Here is a 24,053-nt window from a genome sequence, read left to right as displayed (position 1 = left end):
TCTGTACGTGACCCTGTCTGTCTGTCTGTACGTGACCCTGTCTGTCTGCCTGCCTGCCTGCCTGCCTGCCTGTCTGTGTCTCTCTCTCTCTTTCTGGCCTCCTTTAGTTCTATTTAGTTTTTTTAATCTATTTATTTATTCGATTTCTCAAATCTTTTGCTTCTCATGAATTCCTGTTCAACACAGACATAACACACATTTCAGGTTTAATCTTCACGTTGAATGGATCATATCCTCATGTTACAGTTTAATAGACACAGTGGAAACAACTCCGCCACAAAGCTCAACTAAATCCAAAGCCCTTGTGAGATGATTGGTATAAATTATTGTCTTGTTTGTAACACAGAGTCATATAAATTCATCTAATGAATCAATGGATTATGTCTGGAGAAGAACATCCCTGGGAATCTCCCCCGGAACCTCCAGCACCCATGTGAGGTCACCCGGGGTTCCGTTTCGACAACATTCTATCTCCAGGGACTATGGTCCAAATGTAGCTAAATCTGCCTATTTGGCTAACGCTGGTACATTAACATTGATATTAAGTGAACACTGAAATATTGATTAATGGCAAATGTCTCTGTCAAATAAATTCCATAAATAAATCAAACGAATATCCCGGAACGATGTGGGGTCCCCCAGGGGCGGGTATTGACACGATGTGGGGTCCCCCAGGGTCGGGTATTGACACGATGTGGGGTCCCCCAGGGTCGGGTATTGACACGATGTGGGGTCCCCCAGGGGCGGGTATTGACACGATGTGGGGTCCCCCAGGGTCGGGTATTGACACGATGTGGAGTCCCCCAGGGGCGGGTATTGACACGATGTGGGGTCCCCCAGGGGCGGGTATTGACACGATGTGGGGTCCCCCAAGGGCAGGTATTGACACCGTCCACATTCAAACTTTTCTATATTTTTTGCTGTTCTATTGTGTTTTCTTGTGTTTTTATCATGTTTTATTGTGTTTTCAGACCCTGGTTCGATTCCAGGCTGTATCACAACCCGGCCGTGATTGGGAGGCCCATAGGGCGGCGCACAATTGGCCTAGAGTCGTCCGGGTTTGGCCGGTGTGTGTGGATATTGTAACAGAGGCTCTGTGACATCTTTCCTACCTCCAAAGTAGGACCCGTCAGACAGCTTGGTCTCTTTGTTGCCCTTGGCGATGACGCAGACCACCCCGTGTTGGATGAAGTACATCTTTCTGCCGACGGTCCCTTCCATAACCACGCTATCCATGGGCTGGAACGCCTCAAAACGCAGCTTGGTCAGCATTGACGTCACAAAGTTGGGGTCGGCGTTGGCGAACAGAGGCATCGAAGCCACCAGCTTACGACAGTTGAAGTTGACGATCTCCTGCAAAGACAGAAATCATGAAATAGAAGAAAACTATATTTTATTTGTTCCGTAAAGAGAATAAGATTCAGGACACTAGCAAGGTGGTATCGTGATAAACATTTTGACACTTCTAAGAGACGTATGAACAAGAGATCTATTGGTATATATCATATGTATAGGTTGTCAGATCTACATTATACAATTCAATCATTGTTTACACAAGTGGTATCATGATAAACATTTTGTAGGCAGGTAGCCTAGTGGTTAGAGCGTTGGGCCAGTAACCGTAAAGGTTGCTAGATTGAATCCCCCGAGCTGACAAAGTACAAATCTGTCGTTCTGCCCCCTGAACAAGGCAGTTAACCCACTGTTCCTAGGCCGTCATTGAAAATAAGAATTTGTTCTTAACTGACTTGCCTAGTTAAATAAAGGTAAAATACACTATGTCCCTTATTTGCAGCAAACATAAACCCTGTCCAAAATGACTCCCTACGTAGTGCACTACTTTTTGACCAGAGCCTAATGGTCCCTGATCAAAAGCAGGGCACTAAATAGGGAATAGGGTGCTACACAGAATATTGAACGGATACGTGCCTCAACAAAGTCAGAATGTGTCCTATCTACTAGCCAATGAGATGAAGGCATCACGCCCTGCCATCATTAGAGTGATAAATAACTGCAGTCATAGGGGTTGAGTCCCAAATGGAACCCTATCCTCTACATACACTACATGCCAGAGCCCTGTGGGCTAGAAAGGGAATAGTGTGACATTTGGGACTCCGTCATTGAGATGATGGAGATTAAGGCGTGATTGAGACAGAACCAGCGAAGGTTATTATTATCATGATAATGTGTCTGACGTCACGCACACACACACACACACACACACACACAAACACACACACACACACACACACACACACACACACAATGACCTCTCTGAGCGGTTCGTTCAGCTCCCCCAGAATGCTCTCCTCGTCAAACATCTTGCCCTGGAAGCGATGTTCGTAGTAGTCATGGACCCGCTGCCGCATGCCGGCAGGAAGCTTGTGGAAGGACATGTACTGCTCCACCTGTTTATACTGTACAAGACAAAGAGAATTGATTAGTTGATTCATTGATTCATTAAAAAGGCATGTACTGCTCCACCTGTTTATACTGTACAAGACAAAGAGAATTGATTAGTTGATTCATTGATTCATTAAAAAGGCATGTACTGCTCCACCTGTTTATACTGTACAAGACAAAGAGAATTGATTAGTTGATTCATTGATTCATTAAAAAGGCATGTACTGCTCCACCTGTTTATACTGTACAAGACAAAGATAATTGATTAGTTGATTCATTGATTCATTATAAAGGCATGTACTGCTCCACCTGTTTATACTGTACAAGACAAAGATAATTGATTAGTTGATTCATTGATTCATTAATTAAAAATGCATGTACTGCTCCACCTGTTTATACTGTACAAGACAAAGATAATTGATTAGTTGATTCATTGATTCATTAAAAAGGCATGTACTGCTCCACCTGTTTATACTGTACAAGACAAAGAGAATTGATTAGTTGATTCATTGATTCATTGAAAAGGCATGTACTGCTCCACCTGTTTATACTGTACAAGACAAAGATAATTGATTAGTTGATTCATTGATTCATTAATTAAAAAGGCATGTACTGCTCCACCTGTTTATACTGTACAAGACAAAGATAATTGATTAGTTGATTCATTGATTCATTATAAAGGCATGTACTGCTCCACCTGTTTATACTGTACAAGACAAAGATAATTGATTAGTTGATTCATTGATTCATTATAAAGGCATGTACTGCTCCACCTGTTTATACTGTACAAGACAAAGATAATTGATTAGTTGATTCATTGATTCATTATAAAGGCATGTACTGCTCCACCTGTTTATACTGTACAAGACAAAGATAGTTGATTAGTTGATTCATTGATTCATTAAAAAGGCATGTACTGCTCCACCTGTTTATACTGTACAAGACAAAGATAATTGATTAGTTGATTCATTGATTCATTAAAAAGGCATGTACTGCTCCACCTGTTTATACTGTACAAGACAAAGATAATTGATTAGTTGATTCATTGATTCATTAAAAAGGCATGTACTGCTCCACCTGTTTATACTGTACAAGACAAAGATAATTGATTAGTTGATTCATTGATTCATTAAAAAGGCATGTACTGCTCCACCTGTTTATACTGTACAAGACAAAGATAATTGATTAGTTGATTCATTGATTCATTAAAAAGGCATGTACTGCTCCACCTGTTTATACTGTACAAGACAAAGATAATTGATTAGTTGATTCATTGATTCATTATAAAGGCATGTACTGCTCCACCTGTTTATACTGTACAAGACAAAGATAATTGATTAGTTGATTCATTGATTCATTATAAAGGCATGTACTGCTCCACCTGTTTATACTGTACAAGACAAAGATAATTGATTAGTTGATTCATTGATTCATTAAAAAGGCATGTACTGCTCCACCTGTTTATACTGTACAAGACAAAGATAATTGATTAGTTGATTCATTTATTCATTAAAAAGGCATGTACTGCTCCACCTGTTTATACTGTACAAGACAAAGATAATTGATTAGTTGATTCATTGATTCATTAATTAAAAAGGCATGTACTGCTCCACCTGTTTATACTGTACAAGACAAAGATAATTGATTAGTTGATTCATTGATTCATTATAAAGGCATGTACTGCTCCACCTGTTTATACTGTACAAGACAAAGATAATTGATTAGTTGATTCATTGATTCATTAAAAATGCATGTACTGCTCCACCTGTTTGTACTGTACAAGACAAAGATAATTGATTAGTTGATTCATTGATTCATTAATTAAAAAGGCATGTACTACTCCACCTGTTCATACTGTACAAGACTGGACTTTTCCTCTCTCTACCCTACTGATGTGACATTTGAAAATCCTTTGGTTAACATAGAGTTTCTGGGAACATCAGAAGGTGGGGGGGAAATTAACTATATTCTGGTAATCCGACCAATGGAACATATGCGGTGGTACTTAATGAATATGATGTCAGTTCGGTTGTCATCTGAGACATTCTCATCAATGATAAGATGACATAAACTCTACAGTGGAAAGTCTGCACATTGTAGTTATCGGATTCACATGGAATTTTTTTTCAATATAAATGTTTGAATATAAAATTATTGGTGAAGAGATTAAATGTAATTTTAGCTTCCAAATGAGAGATTTGGGTTTTCATAAGGTTAGGGCTCTGCTCAATCAGTGTCCTGCCCCTGTGAAGAGACATGGGTTGTAAAACTTTTCAAAAACACCGTTCTCGCTCCACTATATAAAGCCTTGACGAAAATGTAACCTTCTGTTCCAAGTACGCGAGGTCTGCAGCCTCTGCATTAAAAGGGCAAATAACTTGCTGTTCCGAGGATGTGAGGACGACGGTCCGATGTCGGAATGGTTCAGATAATAACTACAGAACGAAGCCAACCTCTGCGTGAGCTTTTGTTGCGAATGGTATGAACTTTGAACTCTTATTCACTACAGAAGTGATACCTCCTAGCCGTTGAGTTAGCAAAAGCAGCTGCAAACGTGGGCTAGGAAAGAACAGACAGAGTATTCTGTCTACCACACAACGACGTTACTACAATGTATCCAATTTACCGCCAGAGACATTCTTCAAAGGACTCGGTTGGGCAACACGGCCTTCCATCTACCACCAACCTACCGATGCGCAGCTCAAAGTATTTATTGCATTTTTCTTTTCCAAATGGGCGGTAATTTAGAATGCATAAGATGCTGTATTTACAATAGCACAGCTTCTCCCTTTGTTCCTCAGTCTTCCAGCTCTTTCACTCAAACCTAACCCCCTTTTCTTTTGTGTAACCAGCTGTCATATCTGTTCCGCCTGCTAGGGATGTTTCCCTTTATGACATAATTTGTAATCAATGTATGATTCATTCTGTGTATATGTAATTCTGTGTGATTAGTTAGGTATTTAGTAAATAAATAATTAAACCCAATTTTGTATTGCTGATTCAACTTGTTAGTCAGGATTCGTGAAGATAACCAAGAATTTACAACTTTCAGATGAGACTGAAATAAGGTGACGATTAATATTGACTGCTATTGATGTAAAATATCACTAGATCTTTAAGAGTTTATTCGGAAGATAACAGCTCTATAAATATTATTTTGTGGTGCCCCGACTTTCTAGTTAATTACAATGACATGATTAGCTCAATCAGGTAATATTAATTACAGAGAAAGGATTTTATAGAATAGCATGTCATATCACTTAATCCGGCATAGACAAAGACACGACAATACTCAAATCAAATTAATCAAATCAAATGGTATTTGTCACATGATTCGTAAACAGGTGTAGACTAACAGGTAGACTAACAGTGAAATGCTGACTGACGGGCCCTTCCAAACAATGCAGAGAGAAAAATATAGAAAAATAATAGCACAGGGAATAAATACACAATGAGAAACGATAACTTGGCTTATTGAGTCAATGTGCAGGGTACCAGTACTGAGTCAATGTGCAGGGTACCTGTATTGAGTCAATGTGCAGGGTACCTGTACTGAGTCAATGTGCAGGGTACCTGTACTGAGTCAATGTGCAGGGTACCTGTACTGAGTCAATGTGCAGGGTACCAGTACTGAGTCAATGTGCAGGGTACCAGTACTGAGTCAATGTGCAGGGTACCAGTACTGAGTCAATGTGCAGGGTACCAGTACTGAGTCAATGTGCAGGGTACCTGTACTGAGTCAATGTGCAGGGTATCAGTACTGAGTCAATGTGCAGGGTACCAGTACTGAGTCAATGTGCAGGGTACCAGTACTGAGTCAATGTGCAGGGTACCAGTACTGAGTCAATGTGCAGGGTACCTGTACTGAGTCAATGTGCAGGGTACCTGTACTGAGTCAATGTGCAGGGTACCAGTACTGAGTCAATGTGCAGGGTACCAGTACTGAGTCAATGTGCAGGGTACCAGTACTGAGTCAATGTGCAGGGTACCAGTACTGAGTCAATGTGCAGGGTACCAGTACTGAGTCAATGTGCAGGGTACCAGTACTGAGTCAATGTGCAGGGTACCTGTACTGAGTCAATGTGCATGGTACCTGTACTGAGTCAATGTGCAGGGTACCTGTACTGAGTCAATGTGCAGGGTATCAGTACTGAGTCAATGTGCAGGGTACCAGTACTGAGTCAATGTGCAGGGTACCAGTACTGAGTCAATGTGCAGGGTACCAGTACTGAGTCAATGTTCAGGGTACCAGTACTGAGTCAATTTGCAGGGGTAATACATAATGGACGTATTGGGACAGTGACCAATGTTTTGTTGTTTTGGCTCTGTACTCCAGCGCTATGGATTTTGAAATGACACAATGATTTGGACAGTGCAGACTGGCAGCTTTAATTTGAGGTTATTTTCATCCATATTGGGAGAGTGAGGGTATTACATGGAGAGTGAGGGTATTACGTGGAGAGTGAGGGTATTACGTGGAGAGTGAGGGTATTACGTGGAGAGTGAGGGTATTACGTGGAGAGTGAGGGTATTACGTGGAGAGTGAGGGTATGTCCACTAGTTGCAGATAATTCAACACACCATTAATTTCCCATGGAGAGTAGAAGTGGACGATGGAAGATTTGTCTAATTCCGCCTTTCCCATCCACCTCTCTCTCTCTCTCTCTCTCTCTCTCTCTCTCTCTCTCTCTCTCTCTCTCTCTCTCTCTCTCTCCCTCTCTCCCTCTCTCCCTCCCTCCCTCCCTCCCTCCCTCTCTCTCTCTCTCTCTCTCTCTCTCTCAGGCCCTCACTACTGAGAAGGCAAGGCCAGACCATCGGACTCGGAGTCCAGCAGTCACTCACCTTCTCCTGGTACTGACGTCGGGACGAGTCCAGTGACTGGATCAGAGCGGTAGCATGGCCTACGAACATGGCATAGCAGGTGGCTCCCACGATCATACTGAGGATGGTGAGCCAAACGTCTACCAGGCCCACAGGAGGGTACATACCGTACCCGATACACAGCATGTGACTCATAGCCTTGAACAGGGCATAGGAATACTGCTGGCCCCACGTGTCATTCTGTAGGAGGGATGGAGAGAGGAGAAGAGAAGGAAACATTAAAAGAAGAGTGAGAGAAAATAAAAGGAATGAGAGATGAGGAGGAGGAGACAAAGGGGTTCAGAGGGTGAAGCACTAGGGATAGACTGGACACTAGGGGTAGACTGGACACTAGGGGAGGAGACAAAGGGGTTCAGAGGGTGAAGCACTAGGGATAGACTGGACACTAGGGGTAGACTGGACACTAGGGGTAGATTGGGCACTAGGGGTAGACTGGGCACTAGGGGTAGACTGGACACTAGGGGTAGACTGGATACTAGGGGTAGACTGGATACTAGGGAAAGACTGGATACCAGGGGTAGACTGGACACTAGGGGTAGACTGGACACTAGGGGTAGACTGGACACTAGGGGTAGACTGGACACTAGAGGTAGATGGACACTAGGGGTAGACTGGACACTAGGGGTAGACTGGACACTAGGGGTAGACTGGACACTAGAGGTAGATGGACATGATGGAAAGACGGAGCAGATTGCCCAATGCTCCAGGATGAGTAAAAGGCCTGAGGGGGTAAGTATGTGAGTAAGACCTTTGGAACACAGGACTTTTAGAACACTGGACTTTTGGAATGCTTCCCACCATCTTGTTTCTGATTACCCAACAGTAATCGGTGTGTGTGCGTGTGTGTGTGTGTTTGTGTGTGTGTGCGTGTGTGTGTGTGTCTACTCACCACCATCTTGTTTCTGGTGACCCAGCAGTCAGAGGGGAACTCTTGCAGCATGGGAACCAGGAATTGCAGACATCCATCCCAGTGACACAACAGCAGCATCATAGCTATCAGGTTCACGATCCTCACCATGGCACTGGCCAGGTCATAGGTCATATGGAAAACCTAGGAGATTAGAATAAGAATGAGAAAAATGTTATTGTCCACCACGCAAGGAGGATTAACTAACATGACTGAACCTGCAGCTAGCTAAGTAACTATTCTATTCTAATTCTCCAGCAGTGTAAACACCACTACATACTACTACATACTACTAAACACCACTAAACACCACTAAACACCACTAAATACTACTAAACACCACTAAATACTACTAAATACTACTAAATACTACTAAACACCACTAAATACTACTAAACACCACAAAACACCAATAAACACTACTACATACTACTAAACACCACTAAACACCACTAAATACTACTACATACTACTAAACACCACTAAATACTACTACACACCACTAAATACTACTAAACACCACTAAATACTACTAAACACCCCTAAATACAACTAAACACCCCTAAATACTACTACATACTACTAAACACCACTAAACACCACTAAATACTACTAAACACCACTAAATACTACTAAACACCACTAAATACTACTACATACTACTAAACACCACTAAACATCACTAAATACTACTAAACACCACTAAACACCAATAAATACTACTTCATACTACTAAACACCACTAAACACCACTAAACACTACTACATACTACTACATACTACTAAACACCAATAAACAATACTACATACTACTAAACACCACTAAACACCACTAAATACTAGTACCTACTACTAAACACCACTAAACACCACTAAACACTACTACATACTACTACACACTACTAAACACCACTAAACACCAATAAACAATACTACATACTACTAAACACCACTAAACACCAATAAACAATACTACATACTACTAAACACCACTAAACACCACTAAATACTACTACATACTACTAAACACCACTAAATACTACTAAACACCACTAAACACCAATAAACACTACTACATACTACTAAACACCACTAAACACCACTAAACAATACTACATACTACTAAACACCACTAAACACCACTAAATACTACTACATACTACTAAACACCACTAAACACCAATAAACAATACCACATACTACTAAACACCACTAAACACCACTAAACACTAATAAACACTACTACATACTACTAAACACCACTAAACACCACTAAATACTACTACATACTACTAAACACCACTAAACACCAATAAACACTACTACACACCACTAAACACCACTAAACACCACTAAATACTACTACATACTACTAAACACCACTAAACACCACTAAACACCACTAAATACTACTAAACACCACTAAACACCAATAAATACTACTACATACTACTAAACACCACTAAACACCACTAAACAATACTACATACTACTAAACACCACTAAACACCACTAAATACTACTACATACTACTAAACACCACTAAACACCAATAAACAATACCACATACTACTAAACACCACTAAACACCAGTAAACACTAATAAACACTACTACATACTACTAAACACCACTAAACACCACTAAATACTACTACATACTACTAAACACCACTAAACACCAATAAACACTACTACACACCACTAAACACCACTAAACACCACTAAATACTACTACATACTACTAAACACCACTAAACACCACTAAACACCACTAAATACTACTAAACACCACTAAACACCAATAAATACTACTACATACTACTAAACACCACTAAACACCACTAAATACTACTACATACTACTAAACACCACTAAACACCACTAAATACTACTACATACTACTAAACACCACTAAACACCACTAAATACTACTACAAACTACTAAACACCACTAAACACTACTAAATACTACTACATACTACTAAACACCAATAAACACTACTACATACTACTAAACACCACTAAACACCAATAAACACTACTACATACTACTAAACACCACTAAACACCACTAAATACTACTACATACTACTAAACACCACTAAACACCACTAAATACTACTACATACTACTAAACACCACTAAACACCACTAAATACTACTACATACTACTAAACACCACTAAACACCACTAAATACTACTACATACTACTAAACACCAATAAACACTACTACATACTACTAAACACCACTAAACACCAATATACACTACTACATACTACTAAACACCACTAAACACCCCTAAACAATACTACATACTACTAAACACCACTAAACACCACTAAATACTACTACATACTACTAAACACCACTAAACACCACTAAATACTACTAAACACCACTAAATACTACTACATACTACTAAACACCACTAAACACCAGTAAACACCACTAAACACCACTAAACATCACTAAACACCACTAAACACCACTAAACACCACTAAATACTACTAAACACCACTAAACACCCCTAAATACTACTAAACACTAATAAACACCACTAAATACTACTACATACTACTAAACACCACTAAATACTACTACATACTACTAAACACCACTAAACACCACTAAATACTACTAAACACCACTAAACACCAATAAACACTACTACATACTACTAAACACCACTAAATACTACTAAACACCACTAAATACTACTACATACTACTAAACACCACTAAATACTACTACATACTACTAAACACCAATAAACACTACTACATACTACAAAACACCACTAAACGCCAATAAACACTACTACATACTACTAAACACCACTAAACACCACTAAATACTACTACATACTACTAAACACCACTAAACACCACTAAATACTACTACATACTACTAAACACCACTAAACACCACTAAATACTACTAAACACCACTAAATACTACTACATACTACTAAACACCACTAAACACCAGTAAACACCACTAAACACCACTAAATACTACTAAACACCACTAAATACTACTACATACTACTAAACACCACTAAACACCACTAAATACTACTAAACACCACTAAATACTACTAAACACCACTAAATACTACTACATACTACTAAACACCACTAAACACCACTAAATACTACTACATACTACTAAACACCACTAAACACCAGTAAACACCACTAAACACCACTAAATACTACTAAACACCACTAAATACTACTACATACTACTAAACACCACTAAACACCACTAAATACTACTACATACTACTAAACACCACTAAATACTACTACACAACACTAAATACTACTAAACACCACTAAATACTACTAAACACCCCTAAACACAACTAAACACCCCTAAATACTACTACATACTACTAAACACCACTAAACACCCCTAAATACTACTACATACTACTAAACACCACTAAACACCACTAAATACTACTAAACACCACTAAATACTACTACATACTACTAAACACCGCTAAACACCACTAAATACTACTACATACTACTAAACACCACTAAACACTACTAAACACCACTAAATACCACTAAATACTACTAAACACCACTAAATACGACTAAACATCCCTAAACACCCCTAAACACCACTAAACATCACTAAACACCACTAAACACCACTAAACACCACTAAATACTACTAAACACCACTAAACACCCCTAAATACTACTAAACACTAATAAACACCACTAAATACTACTAAACACCACTAAACACCACAAAATACTACTAAACACCACTAAATACTACTACATACTACTAAACACCACTAAACACCACTAAATACTACTACATACTACTAAACACCAATAAATACTACTAAATACTACTAAACACCACTAACCACCACTAAATACTACTACACACCTCTAAATACTACTAAACACCACTAAATACTACTAAACACCCCTAAATACAACTAAACACCCCTAAATACTACTACATACTACTAAACACCACTAAACACCACTAAATACTACTAAACACCACTAAATACTACTAAACACCACTAAATACTACTACATACTACTAAACACCACTAAACACCACTAAATACTACTAAACACCACTAAATACTACTAAACACCACTAAACACCCCTAAATACTACTAAACACTAATAAACACCACTAAATACTACTAAACACCACTAAACACCACTAAATACTACTAAACACCACTAAATACTACTAAACACCCCTAAATACAACTACACACCCCTAAACACCACTAAACACCACTAAACATCACTAAATACTACTAAACACCACTAAACACCACTAAACACCAATAAACACCACTAAATACTACTAAACACCACTAAACACCATAAATACTACTAAACACCACTAAAAACCACTAAATACTACTAAACACCACTAAATACTACTAAACACCACTAAATACTACTACATACTACTAAACACCACTAAACACCAGTAAACACCACTAAACACCACTAAATACTACTAAACACCACTAAATACTACTACATACTACTAAACACCACTAAACACCACTAAATACTACTAAACACCACTAAATACTACTAAACACCACTAAATACTACTACATACTACTAAACACCACTAAATACTACTACATACTACTAAACACCACTAAACACCACTAAATACTACTAAACACCACTAAACACCAATAAACACTACTACATACTACTAAACACCACTAAATACTACTAAACACCACTAAATACTACTACATACTACTAAACACCACGAAATACTACTACATACTACTAAACACCAATAAACACTACTACATACTAATAAACACCACTAAACACCAATAAACACTACTACATACTACTAAACACCACTAAACACCACTAAATACTACTACATACTACTAAACACCACTAAACACCACTAAATACTACTACATACTACTAAACACCACTAAACACCACTAAATACTACTAAACACCACTAAATACTACTACATACTACTAAACACCACTAAACACCAGTAAACACCACTAAACACCACTAAATACTACTAAACACCACTAAATACTACTACATACTACTAAACACCACTAAACACCACTAAATACTACTAAACACCACTAAATACTACTAAACACCACTAAATACTACTACATACTACTAAACACCACTAAACACCACTAAATACTACTACATACTACTAAACACCACTAAACACCAGTAAACACCACTAAACACCACTAAATACTACTAAACACCACTAAATACTACTACATACTACTAAACACCACTAAACACCACTAAATACTACTACATACTACTAAATACTACTAAACACCACTAAATACTACTACACAACACTAAATACTACTAAACACCACTAAATACTACTAAACACCCCTAAACACAACTAAACACCCCTAAATACTACTACATACTACTAAACACCACTAAACACCCCTAAATACTACTACATACTACTAAACACCACTAAACACCACTAAATACTACTAAACACCACTAAATACTACTACATACTACTAAACACCGCTAAACACCACTAAATACTACTACATACTACTAAACACCACTAAACACTACTAAACACCACTAAATACCACTAAATACTACTAAACACCACTAAATACGACTAAACATCCCTAAACACCCCTAAACACCACTAAACATCATTAAACACCACTAAACACCACTAAACACCACTAAATACTACTAAACACCACTAAACACCCCTAAATACTACTAAACACTAATAAACACCACTAAATACTACTAAACACCACTAAACACCACGAAATACTACTAAACACCACTAAATACTACTACATACTACTAAACACCACTAAACACCACTAAATACTACTACATACTACTACATACTACTAAACACCACTAAACACCACTAAATACTACTACATACTACTAAACACCAATAAATACTACTAAATACTACTAAACACCACTAACCACCACTAAATACTACTACACACCACTAAATACTACTAAACACCACTAAATACTACTAAACACCCCTAAATACAACTAAACACCCCTAAATACTACTACATACTACTAAACACCACTAAACACCACTAAATACTACTAAACACCACTAAATACTACTAAACACCACTAAATACTACTACATACTACTAAACACCACTAAACACCACTAAATACTACTAAACACCACTAAATACTACTAAACACCACTAAACACCCCTAAATACTACTAAACACTAATAAACACCACTAAATACTACTAAACACCACTAAACACCACTAAATACTACTAAACACCCCTAAATACAACTACACACCCCTAAACACCACTAAACACCACTAAACATCACTAAATACTACTAAACACCACTAAACACCACTAAACACCAATAAACACCACTAAACACCACTAAACACCATAAATACTACTAAACACCACTAAAAACCACTAAACACCCCTAAATACTACTAAACACCACTAAACACCACTAAATACTACTAAACACCACTAAACACCCCTAAATACTACTAAACACCACTAAACACTAATAAACACCACTAAATACTACTAAACACCACTAAACACCACTAAACACCACTAAATACTACTAAACACCACTAAACAACACTAAATACTACTAAACACCACTAAATACTACTAAATACTACTAAACACCACTAAACACTACTAAACACCACTAAATACCACTAAACACCTCTAAATACTACTAAACACCACTAAATACTACTAAACACCACTAAACACCACTAAATACTACTAAACACCACTAAATACTACTAAACACCCCTAAATACAACTACACACCCCTAAACACCACTAAACACCACTAAACATCACTAAATACTACTAAACACCACTAAACACCACTAAACACCAATAAACACCACTAAATACTACTAAACACCACTAAACACCATAAATACTACTAAACACCACTAAAAACCACTAAACACCCCTAAATACTACTAAACACCACTAAACACCACTAAATACTACTAAACACCACTAAACACCACTAAACACCCCTAAATACTACTAAACACCACTAAACACTAATAAACACCACTAAATACTACTAAACACCACTAAACACCACTAAACACCACTAAATACTACTAAACACCACTAAACAACACTAAATACTACTAAACACCACTAAATACTACTAAATACTACTAAACACCACTAAACACTACTAAACACCACTAAATACCACTAAACACCTCTAAATACTACTAAACACCACTAAATACTACTAAACACCACTAAATACTACTAAATACTACTAAACACCACTAATCACCACTAAACACCACTGCGGTGTAATCAGTTAGTAGTGGGTACAGTAAAATTGTAGTAGGTGCTATGTGGCCAGGCCTTAATCTGTAGTCTATCATCTGAGTCCCTTTCCTCATACATCACGTTGTTAATCTGAGTCCCTCTCCCCATAGACCATATCACATGTTGTTAATCTGAGTCCCTCTCCCCATAGACCACATCACATGTTGTTAATCTGAGTCCCTCTCCCCCATAGACCACATCACATGTTGTTAATCTGAGTCCCTCTCCCCCATAGATCACATCACATGTTGTTAATCTGAGGTCCTCTCCCCCATAGACCACATCACATGTTGTTAATCTGAGTCCCTCTCCCCCATAGACCACATCACATGTTGTTAATCTGAGTCCCTCAGTGGTAAAGATCACACTGAGAACACTGCTAGCCTCTTCTCTGCAGCCAGCAAAGGCAAGTGTGTGTGGCTCTGTCAGTGTGTGTGTTAGTGGGTGTGTGCATATGCATGATGCTTGGATTTAAAGGCCCAGTATAATCAAAATGAGATTTTCCTGGATTTTATATATATTTCCACACTCTACGAGGTTGGAATAATTTTGTGAAAATTGTGAAAATTGTGATAATGGCCTTTTAGTGTAAAAGCTGTTTGTTTGTTTTTTTTATGCAGAAATTACAGTTTTGGTGGGGATGGAGTGTTGGCTTTCCACGGTGACATCACCATGCGGTAAATTAGTTAACAGACCAATAAGAAAGAGAGTTCCTAACCTCTCTGCCAATAACAACACATTTTCAGTTTTCCCCTCCTATTTTTGTTTCTTTTGGAACATTTTAATTAAAAATATAAAAAAAACAACAGCTGTAATTGGACCTTTAAGGCCATGATGTCTACGGTACTTACGAACCCACACCTTGAGTTTACCAGATGGAGTTTACTGGGATGGAGTTTACTGGATGGAGTTTACTGGGATGGAGTTTACCGGATGGAGTTTACCGGGATGGAGTTTACCGGATGGAGTTTACCGGGATGGAGTTTACCGGATGGAGTTTACCGGGATGGAGTTTACCGGATGGAGTTTACCGGGATGGAGTTTACCGGATGGAGTTTACCAGATGGAGTTTACCAGATGGAGTTTACCAGATGGAGTTTACCGGATGCTTAATCAATTACACCTCTATTACTAAAATCCTCCCTTAATGCAAATGTTACAGATCGAGAATCTAAACTAGCATCATATCTCTAACCTCTGAACCAGCAGTGTGTAATAACAGGTACTGTTAACAGGTACTGCTCCTCAAACCCCACCTCCTGGGCTCCTCAAGCCCCACCTCCTGGGCTCCTCAAACCCCACCTCCTGGGCTCCTCAAACCCCACCTCCTGGGCTCCTCAAGCCCCAGCTCCTGGGCTCCTCAAACCCCACCTCCTGGGCTCCTCAAGCCCCACCTCCTGGGCTCCTCAAGCCCCACCTCCTGGGCTCCTCAAGCCCCAGCTCCTGGGCTCCTCAAGCCCCAGCTCCTGGGCTCCTCAAGCCCCAGCTCCTGGGCTCCTCAAACCCCAGCTCCTGGGCTCCTCAAACCCCACCTCCTGGGCTCCTCAAACCCACCTCATGGGCTCCTCAAACCCCACCTCCTGGGCTCCTCAAGCCCCACCTCCTGGGCTCCTCAAGCCCCAGCTCCTGGTGCTCCCATGAGAGGGGCAGGACACTAGGAGTCTTTCACCCTCTTATGAAAGGAAATTCTCTCTCTCTCCCTACCTCTATCTCCTACCTCCCACCTCCCATCCCCCACCTCCCTACCTCCCTACATCCTACCTCCTCCTACTCTACCTAATACCTCCCTACCTACTACCTCACTAACCACCAACCTCCCTACATCCTATCTCCTTCTTCCTACTCCCTACCCCTCTACCTCCTTTAACCTACCTCCCAACCTTCTCCTTCCCTACCTCCCTACCTCTCTACCTCCTTTCTCCCTACATCATACCTCCCTACTTCCCTAACTCCTATATCCTCCTACCTACCTACCTCCTCCTACCTCCCTACCTCCTCCTACCTCTCTACCTCATACCTCCCTACCTCCTTTCTCCCTACATCCTACCTCCCTATCTCCTCCTACCTCCCTACCTCCCTTCTCGCTACATCCTACCTCCCTACCTCCTTTCTCCCTACATCCTACCTCCCTACTTCCCTAACTCCTATCTCCTCCTACCTACCTACCTCCTACCTCCCTACCTCCTTTCTCCCTACATCCTACCTCCCTACTTCCCTAACTCCTATCTCCTCCTACCTACCTACCTCCTACCTCCCTATCTCCTCCTACCTCCCTACCTCCCTTCCTCCTTTCTCCCTACATCCTACCTCCTCCTACCTCCTACCTCCCTACCTCCTTTCTCCCTACATCCTACCTCCCTATCTCCTCCTACCTCCCTTCTCCCTACATCCCTATCTCCTCCTACCTCCCTATCTCCTCCCTACCTCCCTTCCTCCTTTCTCCCTACATCCTACCTCCTCCTACCTCCTACCTCCCTACCTCCCTTCTCGCTACATCCTACCTCCCTACCTCCTTTCTCCCTACATCCTACCTCCCTACTTCCCTAACTCCTATCTCGTCCTACCTCCTACCTCCTTTCTCCCTACATCCTACCTCCCTATCTCCTCCTACCTACCTTATCCCTACATCCCTATCTCCTCCTACCTCCCTTCCTCCTTTCTCCCTACATCCTACCTCCTTATCTCCTCCTACCTCCCTAACTCCTACCTCCTCCTATCTTCCACCTCCCCACCTCCTCCTCACCTCCTCCCACTGGTGTATATATCTAATGAGTCTGGACAGCCTCAGGAGCCTCAACAAACTCAAGATCTTCGTAAACCGCACGATCCTCAGCGCCCGGGCCGTCTTGTAGAAGTCTGAGTCTATCCTGGTCTCCACGATGAGGAAGATGTAATCTACTGGTATGGACGAGATGAAGTCCACCATGAACCAGCTCTTCAGATACTTGATCTTGATGGTCTGTGGGTCCAGGATGATCTCGGTATTGTCCTCCTTGACGATGCCCGTCCGGAAGTTGAGGACGAGGTCGATGAGGAACAAGGTGTCTGAGATGACGTTGAAGACGATCCAGGGGGGAGTGTGCTCGTCCTTGAAGAAGGTGATGCCCACAGGGATGATGATGAGGTTCCCCACCATGAGGAACAGCATTATCAGATCCCAGTAGAACCTGGAGAGCACAAACAGCTTTAACAAAATAACCTAGAGAGAGGAACAGGGAGGAACCAAACAGATCTTAGAACCTAGTAGGAACAGGGAGGAACCAAACAGACCTTAGAACCTAGTAGGAACAGGGAGGAACCAAACAGACCTTAGAACCTAGTAGGAACAGGGAGGAACCAAACAGATCTTAGAACCTAGTAGGAACAGGGAGGAACCAAACAGACCTTAGAACCTAGTAGGAACAGGGAGGAACCAAACAGACCTTAGAACCTAGTAGGAACAGGGAGGAACCAAACAGATCTTAGAACCTAGGAGGGACAGGGAGAAACCAAACAGATCTTAGAACCTAGAGAGAACAGGGAGGAACCAAACAGATCTTAGAACCTGGTAGGAAGAGTGGGGAACCAAACAGAAAAAAGCCGATACCGATTAATCAGCCGATTTTTATTTATTTATTTGTAATAGTGACAATTACAACAATACTGAATGAACAATTATTTTAACTTAATATAATACATCAATAAAATAAATTTAGCCTCAAATAAATAATTAAACATGTTCAATTTGGTTTAAATAATGCAAAAACAAAGTGTTGGAGAAGAAAGTAAAAGAGCAATATGTGCCATGTAAGAAAGCTAACGTTTCAGTTCCTTGCTCAGAACATGAGAACATATGAAAGCTGGTGGTTCCTTTTAACATGAGTATTCAATATTCCCAGGTAAGAAGTTTTAGGTTGTAGTTAATATAGGACTAATTCTCTCTATACCATTTGTATTTCATATACCTTTGATGATTGGATGTTCTTATAGGCACTTTAGTATTGCCAGTGTAACAGTATAGCTTCCGTCCCTCTCCTCGCTCCTACCTGGGCTCGAACCAGGAACACAACGACAACAGCCACCCTTGAAGCAGTGTTACCCATGCAGAGCAAGGGGAACAACCACTCCAAGTCTCGGAGAGAGTGACGTTTGAAACGCTATTAGCGCGCACCCCGCTAACTAGCTAGCCATTTCACTTCGGTTACACCAGCCTCATCTCGGGAGTTGTTAGGCTTGAAGTCATAAACAGCGCAATGCTTGACGCACAATGAAGAGCTCCTGGCAAAACGCACGAAAGTGATGTTTGAATGAATGCTTACGAGCCTGCTGCTGCCTACCACCGCTCAGTCAGACTGCTCTATCAAATCATAGACTTAATTTTAACATAACACACAGAAATACGAGCCTTAGGTCATTAATATGGTCCAATCCGGAAACTATCATCTCTAAAACAAGACGTTTATTCTTTCAGTGAAATACGGAACCGTTCGGTATTTTATCTAACGGGTGGCATCCATAAGTCTAAATATTCCTGTTACATTGTAAAACCTTCAATGTTATGTCATAATTATGTAAAATTATGGCAAATTAGGCAGCCCAAACTGTTGCATATACACTGCGTGCAATGAACGCAAGAGAAATGACACAATTTCACCTGGTTAATATTGCCTGCTAAACTGGATTTCTTTTAGCTAAATATGCAGGTTTAAAAATATATACTTCTGTGTATTGATTTTAAGAAAGGCATTGATGTTTATGGTTAGGTACACATTGGAGCAACGATACGCACCGCATCGATTATATGCAACGCAGGACACGCTAGATAAACTAGTAATATCATCAACCATGTGTAGTTAACTAGAGATTATGATTGATTGATTGTTTTTTATAAGATAAGTTTAATGCTAGCTAGCAACTTACCTTGGCTTACTGCATTCGCGTAACAGACAATCTCCTTGTGGAGAAGCAACGAGAGAGAGGCAGGTCGTTATTGCGTTGGACTAGTTAAGGTTGCAAGATTGAATCCCCGAGCTGACAAGGTACAAATCTGTCGTTCTGCCCCTGAACAGGCAGTTAACCCATTGTTCCTAGGCCGTCATTGAAAATAAGAATGTGTTCTTAACTGACTTGCCTGGTTAAATAAAGGTAAAATAAAAGGTGTAAAAAATAAATAATAATAAAAAAATTGTTACGAAAACTTGAAATCGGCCCTAATTAATCGGCCATTCTGAATAATCGGTCGACCTCTAGTTAGAAGAGTAGCAAATTACTCAGGAGGAACATGTGTAACCGAAGAGAGCAGAACAAAACACAGAGGTATGCACCATGTGATGTGTTTGCTGTGTGTGTCTGTGTGTGCGTGCGCATGTGTGTTTGTTGTGTATTCCAGTCCATTCTTGTGTTGTAATTATTTTACATTTGATTTTTTTATCCCTTTTCTTCCCAATTTCCCGTAGGGACTCGGGAGAGGCGAAGGTCGAGAGCCATGCGTCCTCCGAAACACAACCCAACCAAGCCGCACTGCTTCTTGACACAATGCCCACTTAACCCGGAAACCTGCCGCACCAATGTGTAGGAGGAGGAAACAACGTACACCTGGCGACCGTGTCAGCGTGCACTGCGCCCCGCCCGCCACAAGAGTCGCTAATGCGCCCTTCTTGTGCTGTAATTAACCTAAAATCAATGTAGCTGGAAGACGATACACCCTCACCACAGTATGGATCAGAGAGAGAGAGAGATTGAATTGAGAGAGAGAGAGAGAGAGAGAGAGATTGAATTGAGAGACAGAGAGATTGAATTGAGAGACAGAGAGATTGAATTGAGAGACAGAGAGATTGAATTGAGAGACAGAGAGATTGAATTGAGAGACAGAGAGATTGAATTGAGAGAGAGAGATTGAATTGAAAGAGAGAGCGAGATTTATATATTATCTACCTCACTTGCTACCTCACTTGCTATATTATCTGCCTTACTTGCTTTGGCAATGTTAACACGTTTCCCATGCCAATAAAGCCCTTGAATTGAATTGAATTGAATTGAGAGAGAGAGCGAGAGAGAGAGAGAGAGAGAGCGAGAGAGATATAGAGTGAGAGAGAGAGATAGTGAGAGAGAGCGAGAGAGAGAGAGTGAGAGAGAGAGATTGAATTGAGAGAGAGAGAGAGAGAGAGAGATTGAATTGAGAGAGAGAGAGAGAGATTGAATTGAGAGAAAGAGATATTCAATTGAGAGAGATTGAATTGAGAGCCAGAGAGACAGAGAGAGATTGAATTGAAAGAGAGAGAGTGATTGAATTGAGAGAAAGAGAGATTGAATTGAGAGAGAGAGAGATTGAATTGAGAGAAAGAGAGATTGAATTGAGAGAGAGAGATTGAATTGAGAGAAATAGAGATTGAATTGAGAGAGAGATTGAATTGAGAGAGAGAGATTGAATTGAGAGAGAGAGTGATTGAATTGAGAGAAAGAGAGATTGAATTGAGAGAGAGAGATTGAATTGAGAGAAAGAGAGATTGAATTGAGAGAGAGAGATTGAATTGAGAGAAAGAGAGATTGAATTGAGAGAGAGATTGAATTGAATTGAGAGACAGAGAGACAGAGAGAGACAGGGAGACAGAGAGATAGAGGGAGAGAGAGAGATTGAATTGAGAGAGAGAGAAATTGAATTGAGAGTGGGAGAGAGATTGAATTAAAAGACAGAGAGAGAGATAGAGAGAGAGATTGAATTGAGAGAAAGAGAGATTGAATTGAGAGAGAGATTGAATTGAGAGAAAGAGAGATTGAATTGAGAGAGAGATTGAATTGAGAGAAAGAGAGATTGAATTGAGAGAGTGATTGAATTGAGAGAGAGAGAGACAGAGATAGAGATAGAGATATTCTGAACCTGACCTATGAGGATGCATGTATTAACCACGTTCAGCTTCCACCTCCTATAGGTTGTACCCCAGCCTACAAGCAGAATATATCGTCTAAATAGGATCTAACCTTCAAATGCTGATGATCACTGGTCATGAAAACATGATTAATGTATGCATTCATTCATTCATAATAATCGACGTGGCTAAAATAGACTACGTTTTAATAGTGGTGACTGGAAAGTCAACACTACTGATGTGGACAGTGACGGAATCAGAATACCAAACTTCAGCACCACATGACGGTGGACAGCGACCGCCAGACTCACTGTCGCTTTCCATTCCAATGGTGCTGAATCCCTACAGATAAACACAGCAAGTCTGCAGGGGTGCATTCCAATGGTGCTGAATCCCTTCAGATAAACACAGCAAGTCTGCAGGGGTGCAACTTTGCACATAGCCTTTATGCTAGATATCAATGTTTTCACCTCAAACTTTAGAATTGTAAATCATTTGGAGTAAATCTGCAAATAATTGAAATAGAAACATCTTTCGACAGTCAGCACCAGTCTAAATCCCCAGTCTCTGATCATCTTTCTATAGTCACCACCAGTCTAAATCCCCAGTCTCTGATCCTCTTTCTACAGTCACCACCAGTCTAAATCCCCAGTCTCTGATCATCTTTCTACAGTCACCACCAGTCTAAATCCCCAGTCTCTGATCCTCTTTCTACAGTCAGCACCAGTCTAAATCCCCAGTCTCTGATCATCTTTCTACAGTCACCACCAGTCTAAATCCCCAGTCTCTGATCCTCTTTCTATAGTCACCACCAGTCTAAATCCTCAGTCTCTGATCATCTTTCTACAGTCACCACCAGTCTAAATCCCCAGTCTCTGATCCTCTTTCTACAGTCAGCACCAGTCTAAATCCCCAGTCTCTGATCCTCTTTCTATAGTCACCACCAGTCTAAATCCCCAGTCTCTGATCCTCTTTCTACAGTCACCACCAGTCTAAATCCCCAGTCTCTGATCCTCTTTCTACAGTCACCACCAGTCTAAATCCCCAGTCTCTGATCCTCTTTCTATAGTCATCACCAGTCTAAATCCCCAGTCTCTGATCCTCCTTCTACAGTCACCACCAGTCTAAATCCCCAGTCTGTGATCATCTTTCTATAGTCACCACCAGTCTAAATCCCCAGTCTCTGATCCTCTTTCTACAGTCACCACCAGTCTAAATCCCCAGTCTCTGATCCTCTTTCTATAGTCACCACCAGTCTAAATCCCCAGTCTCTGATCCTCTTTCTATAGTCACCACCAGTCTAAATCCCCAGTCTCTGATCCTCTTTCTACAGTCACCACCAGTCTAAATCCCCAGTCTCTGATCCTCTTTCTACAGTCACCACCAGTCTAAATCCCCAGTCTCTGATCCTCTTTCTACAGTCACCACCAGTCTAAATCCCCAGTCTCTGATCCTCTTTCTACAGTCACCACCAGTCTAAATCCCCAGTCTCTGATCCTCTTTCTACAGTCACCACCAGTCTAAATCCCCAGTCTCTGATCCTCTTTCTACAGTCACCACCGGTCTAAATCCCCAGTCTCTGATCCTCTTTCTACAGTCACCACCAGTCTAA

General features: G+C 40.4%; 2 protein-coding genes across 2 annotated transcripts in view; both read right to left on the bottom strand.

The window, feature by feature from the left end:
• LOC139376285 (uncharacterized) overlaps positions 1-24,053 on the bottom strand; it is a 1,125,987-nt gene that overhangs the window by 892,877 nt on the left and 209,057 nt on the right. The gene's annotated exons all lie outside the window — the stretch shown is intronic.
• Positions 1-24,053, bottom strand: part of LOC139376214 (potassium/sodium hyperpolarization-activated cyclic nucleotide-gated channel 3-like) — a 46,458-nt gene that overhangs the window by 4,241 nt on the left and 18,164 nt on the right. The window contains exons 2-6 of the mRNA XM_071118524.1: positions 18,340-18,763; positions 8,174-8,335; positions 7,246-7,464; positions 2,271-2,417; positions 1,113-1,353 (exon numbers count right to left, since the gene is read on the bottom strand). Of these exons, the coding sequence (XP_070974625.1) occupies positions 1,113-1,353; positions 2,271-2,417; positions 7,246-7,464; positions 8,174-8,335; positions 18,340-18,763 (1,193 nt within the window). The remainder of the gene's footprint in view (positions 1-1,112; positions 1,354-2,270; positions 2,418-7,245; positions 7,465-8,173; positions 8,336-18,339; positions 18,764-24,053) is intronic.

Source organism: Oncorhynchus clarkii, chromosome 2, assembly GCF_045791955.1.
Source record: "Oncorhynchus clarkii lewisi isolate Uvic-CL-2024 chromosome 2, UVic_Ocla_1.0, whole genome shotgun sequence".
In the NCBI taxonomy this organism is placed as follows: Eukaryota; Metazoa; Chordata; class Actinopteri; order Salmoniformes; family Salmonidae; genus Oncorhynchus; species Oncorhynchus clarkii.
This window is presented reverse-complemented; position numbering and strand designations above follow the sequence as displayed.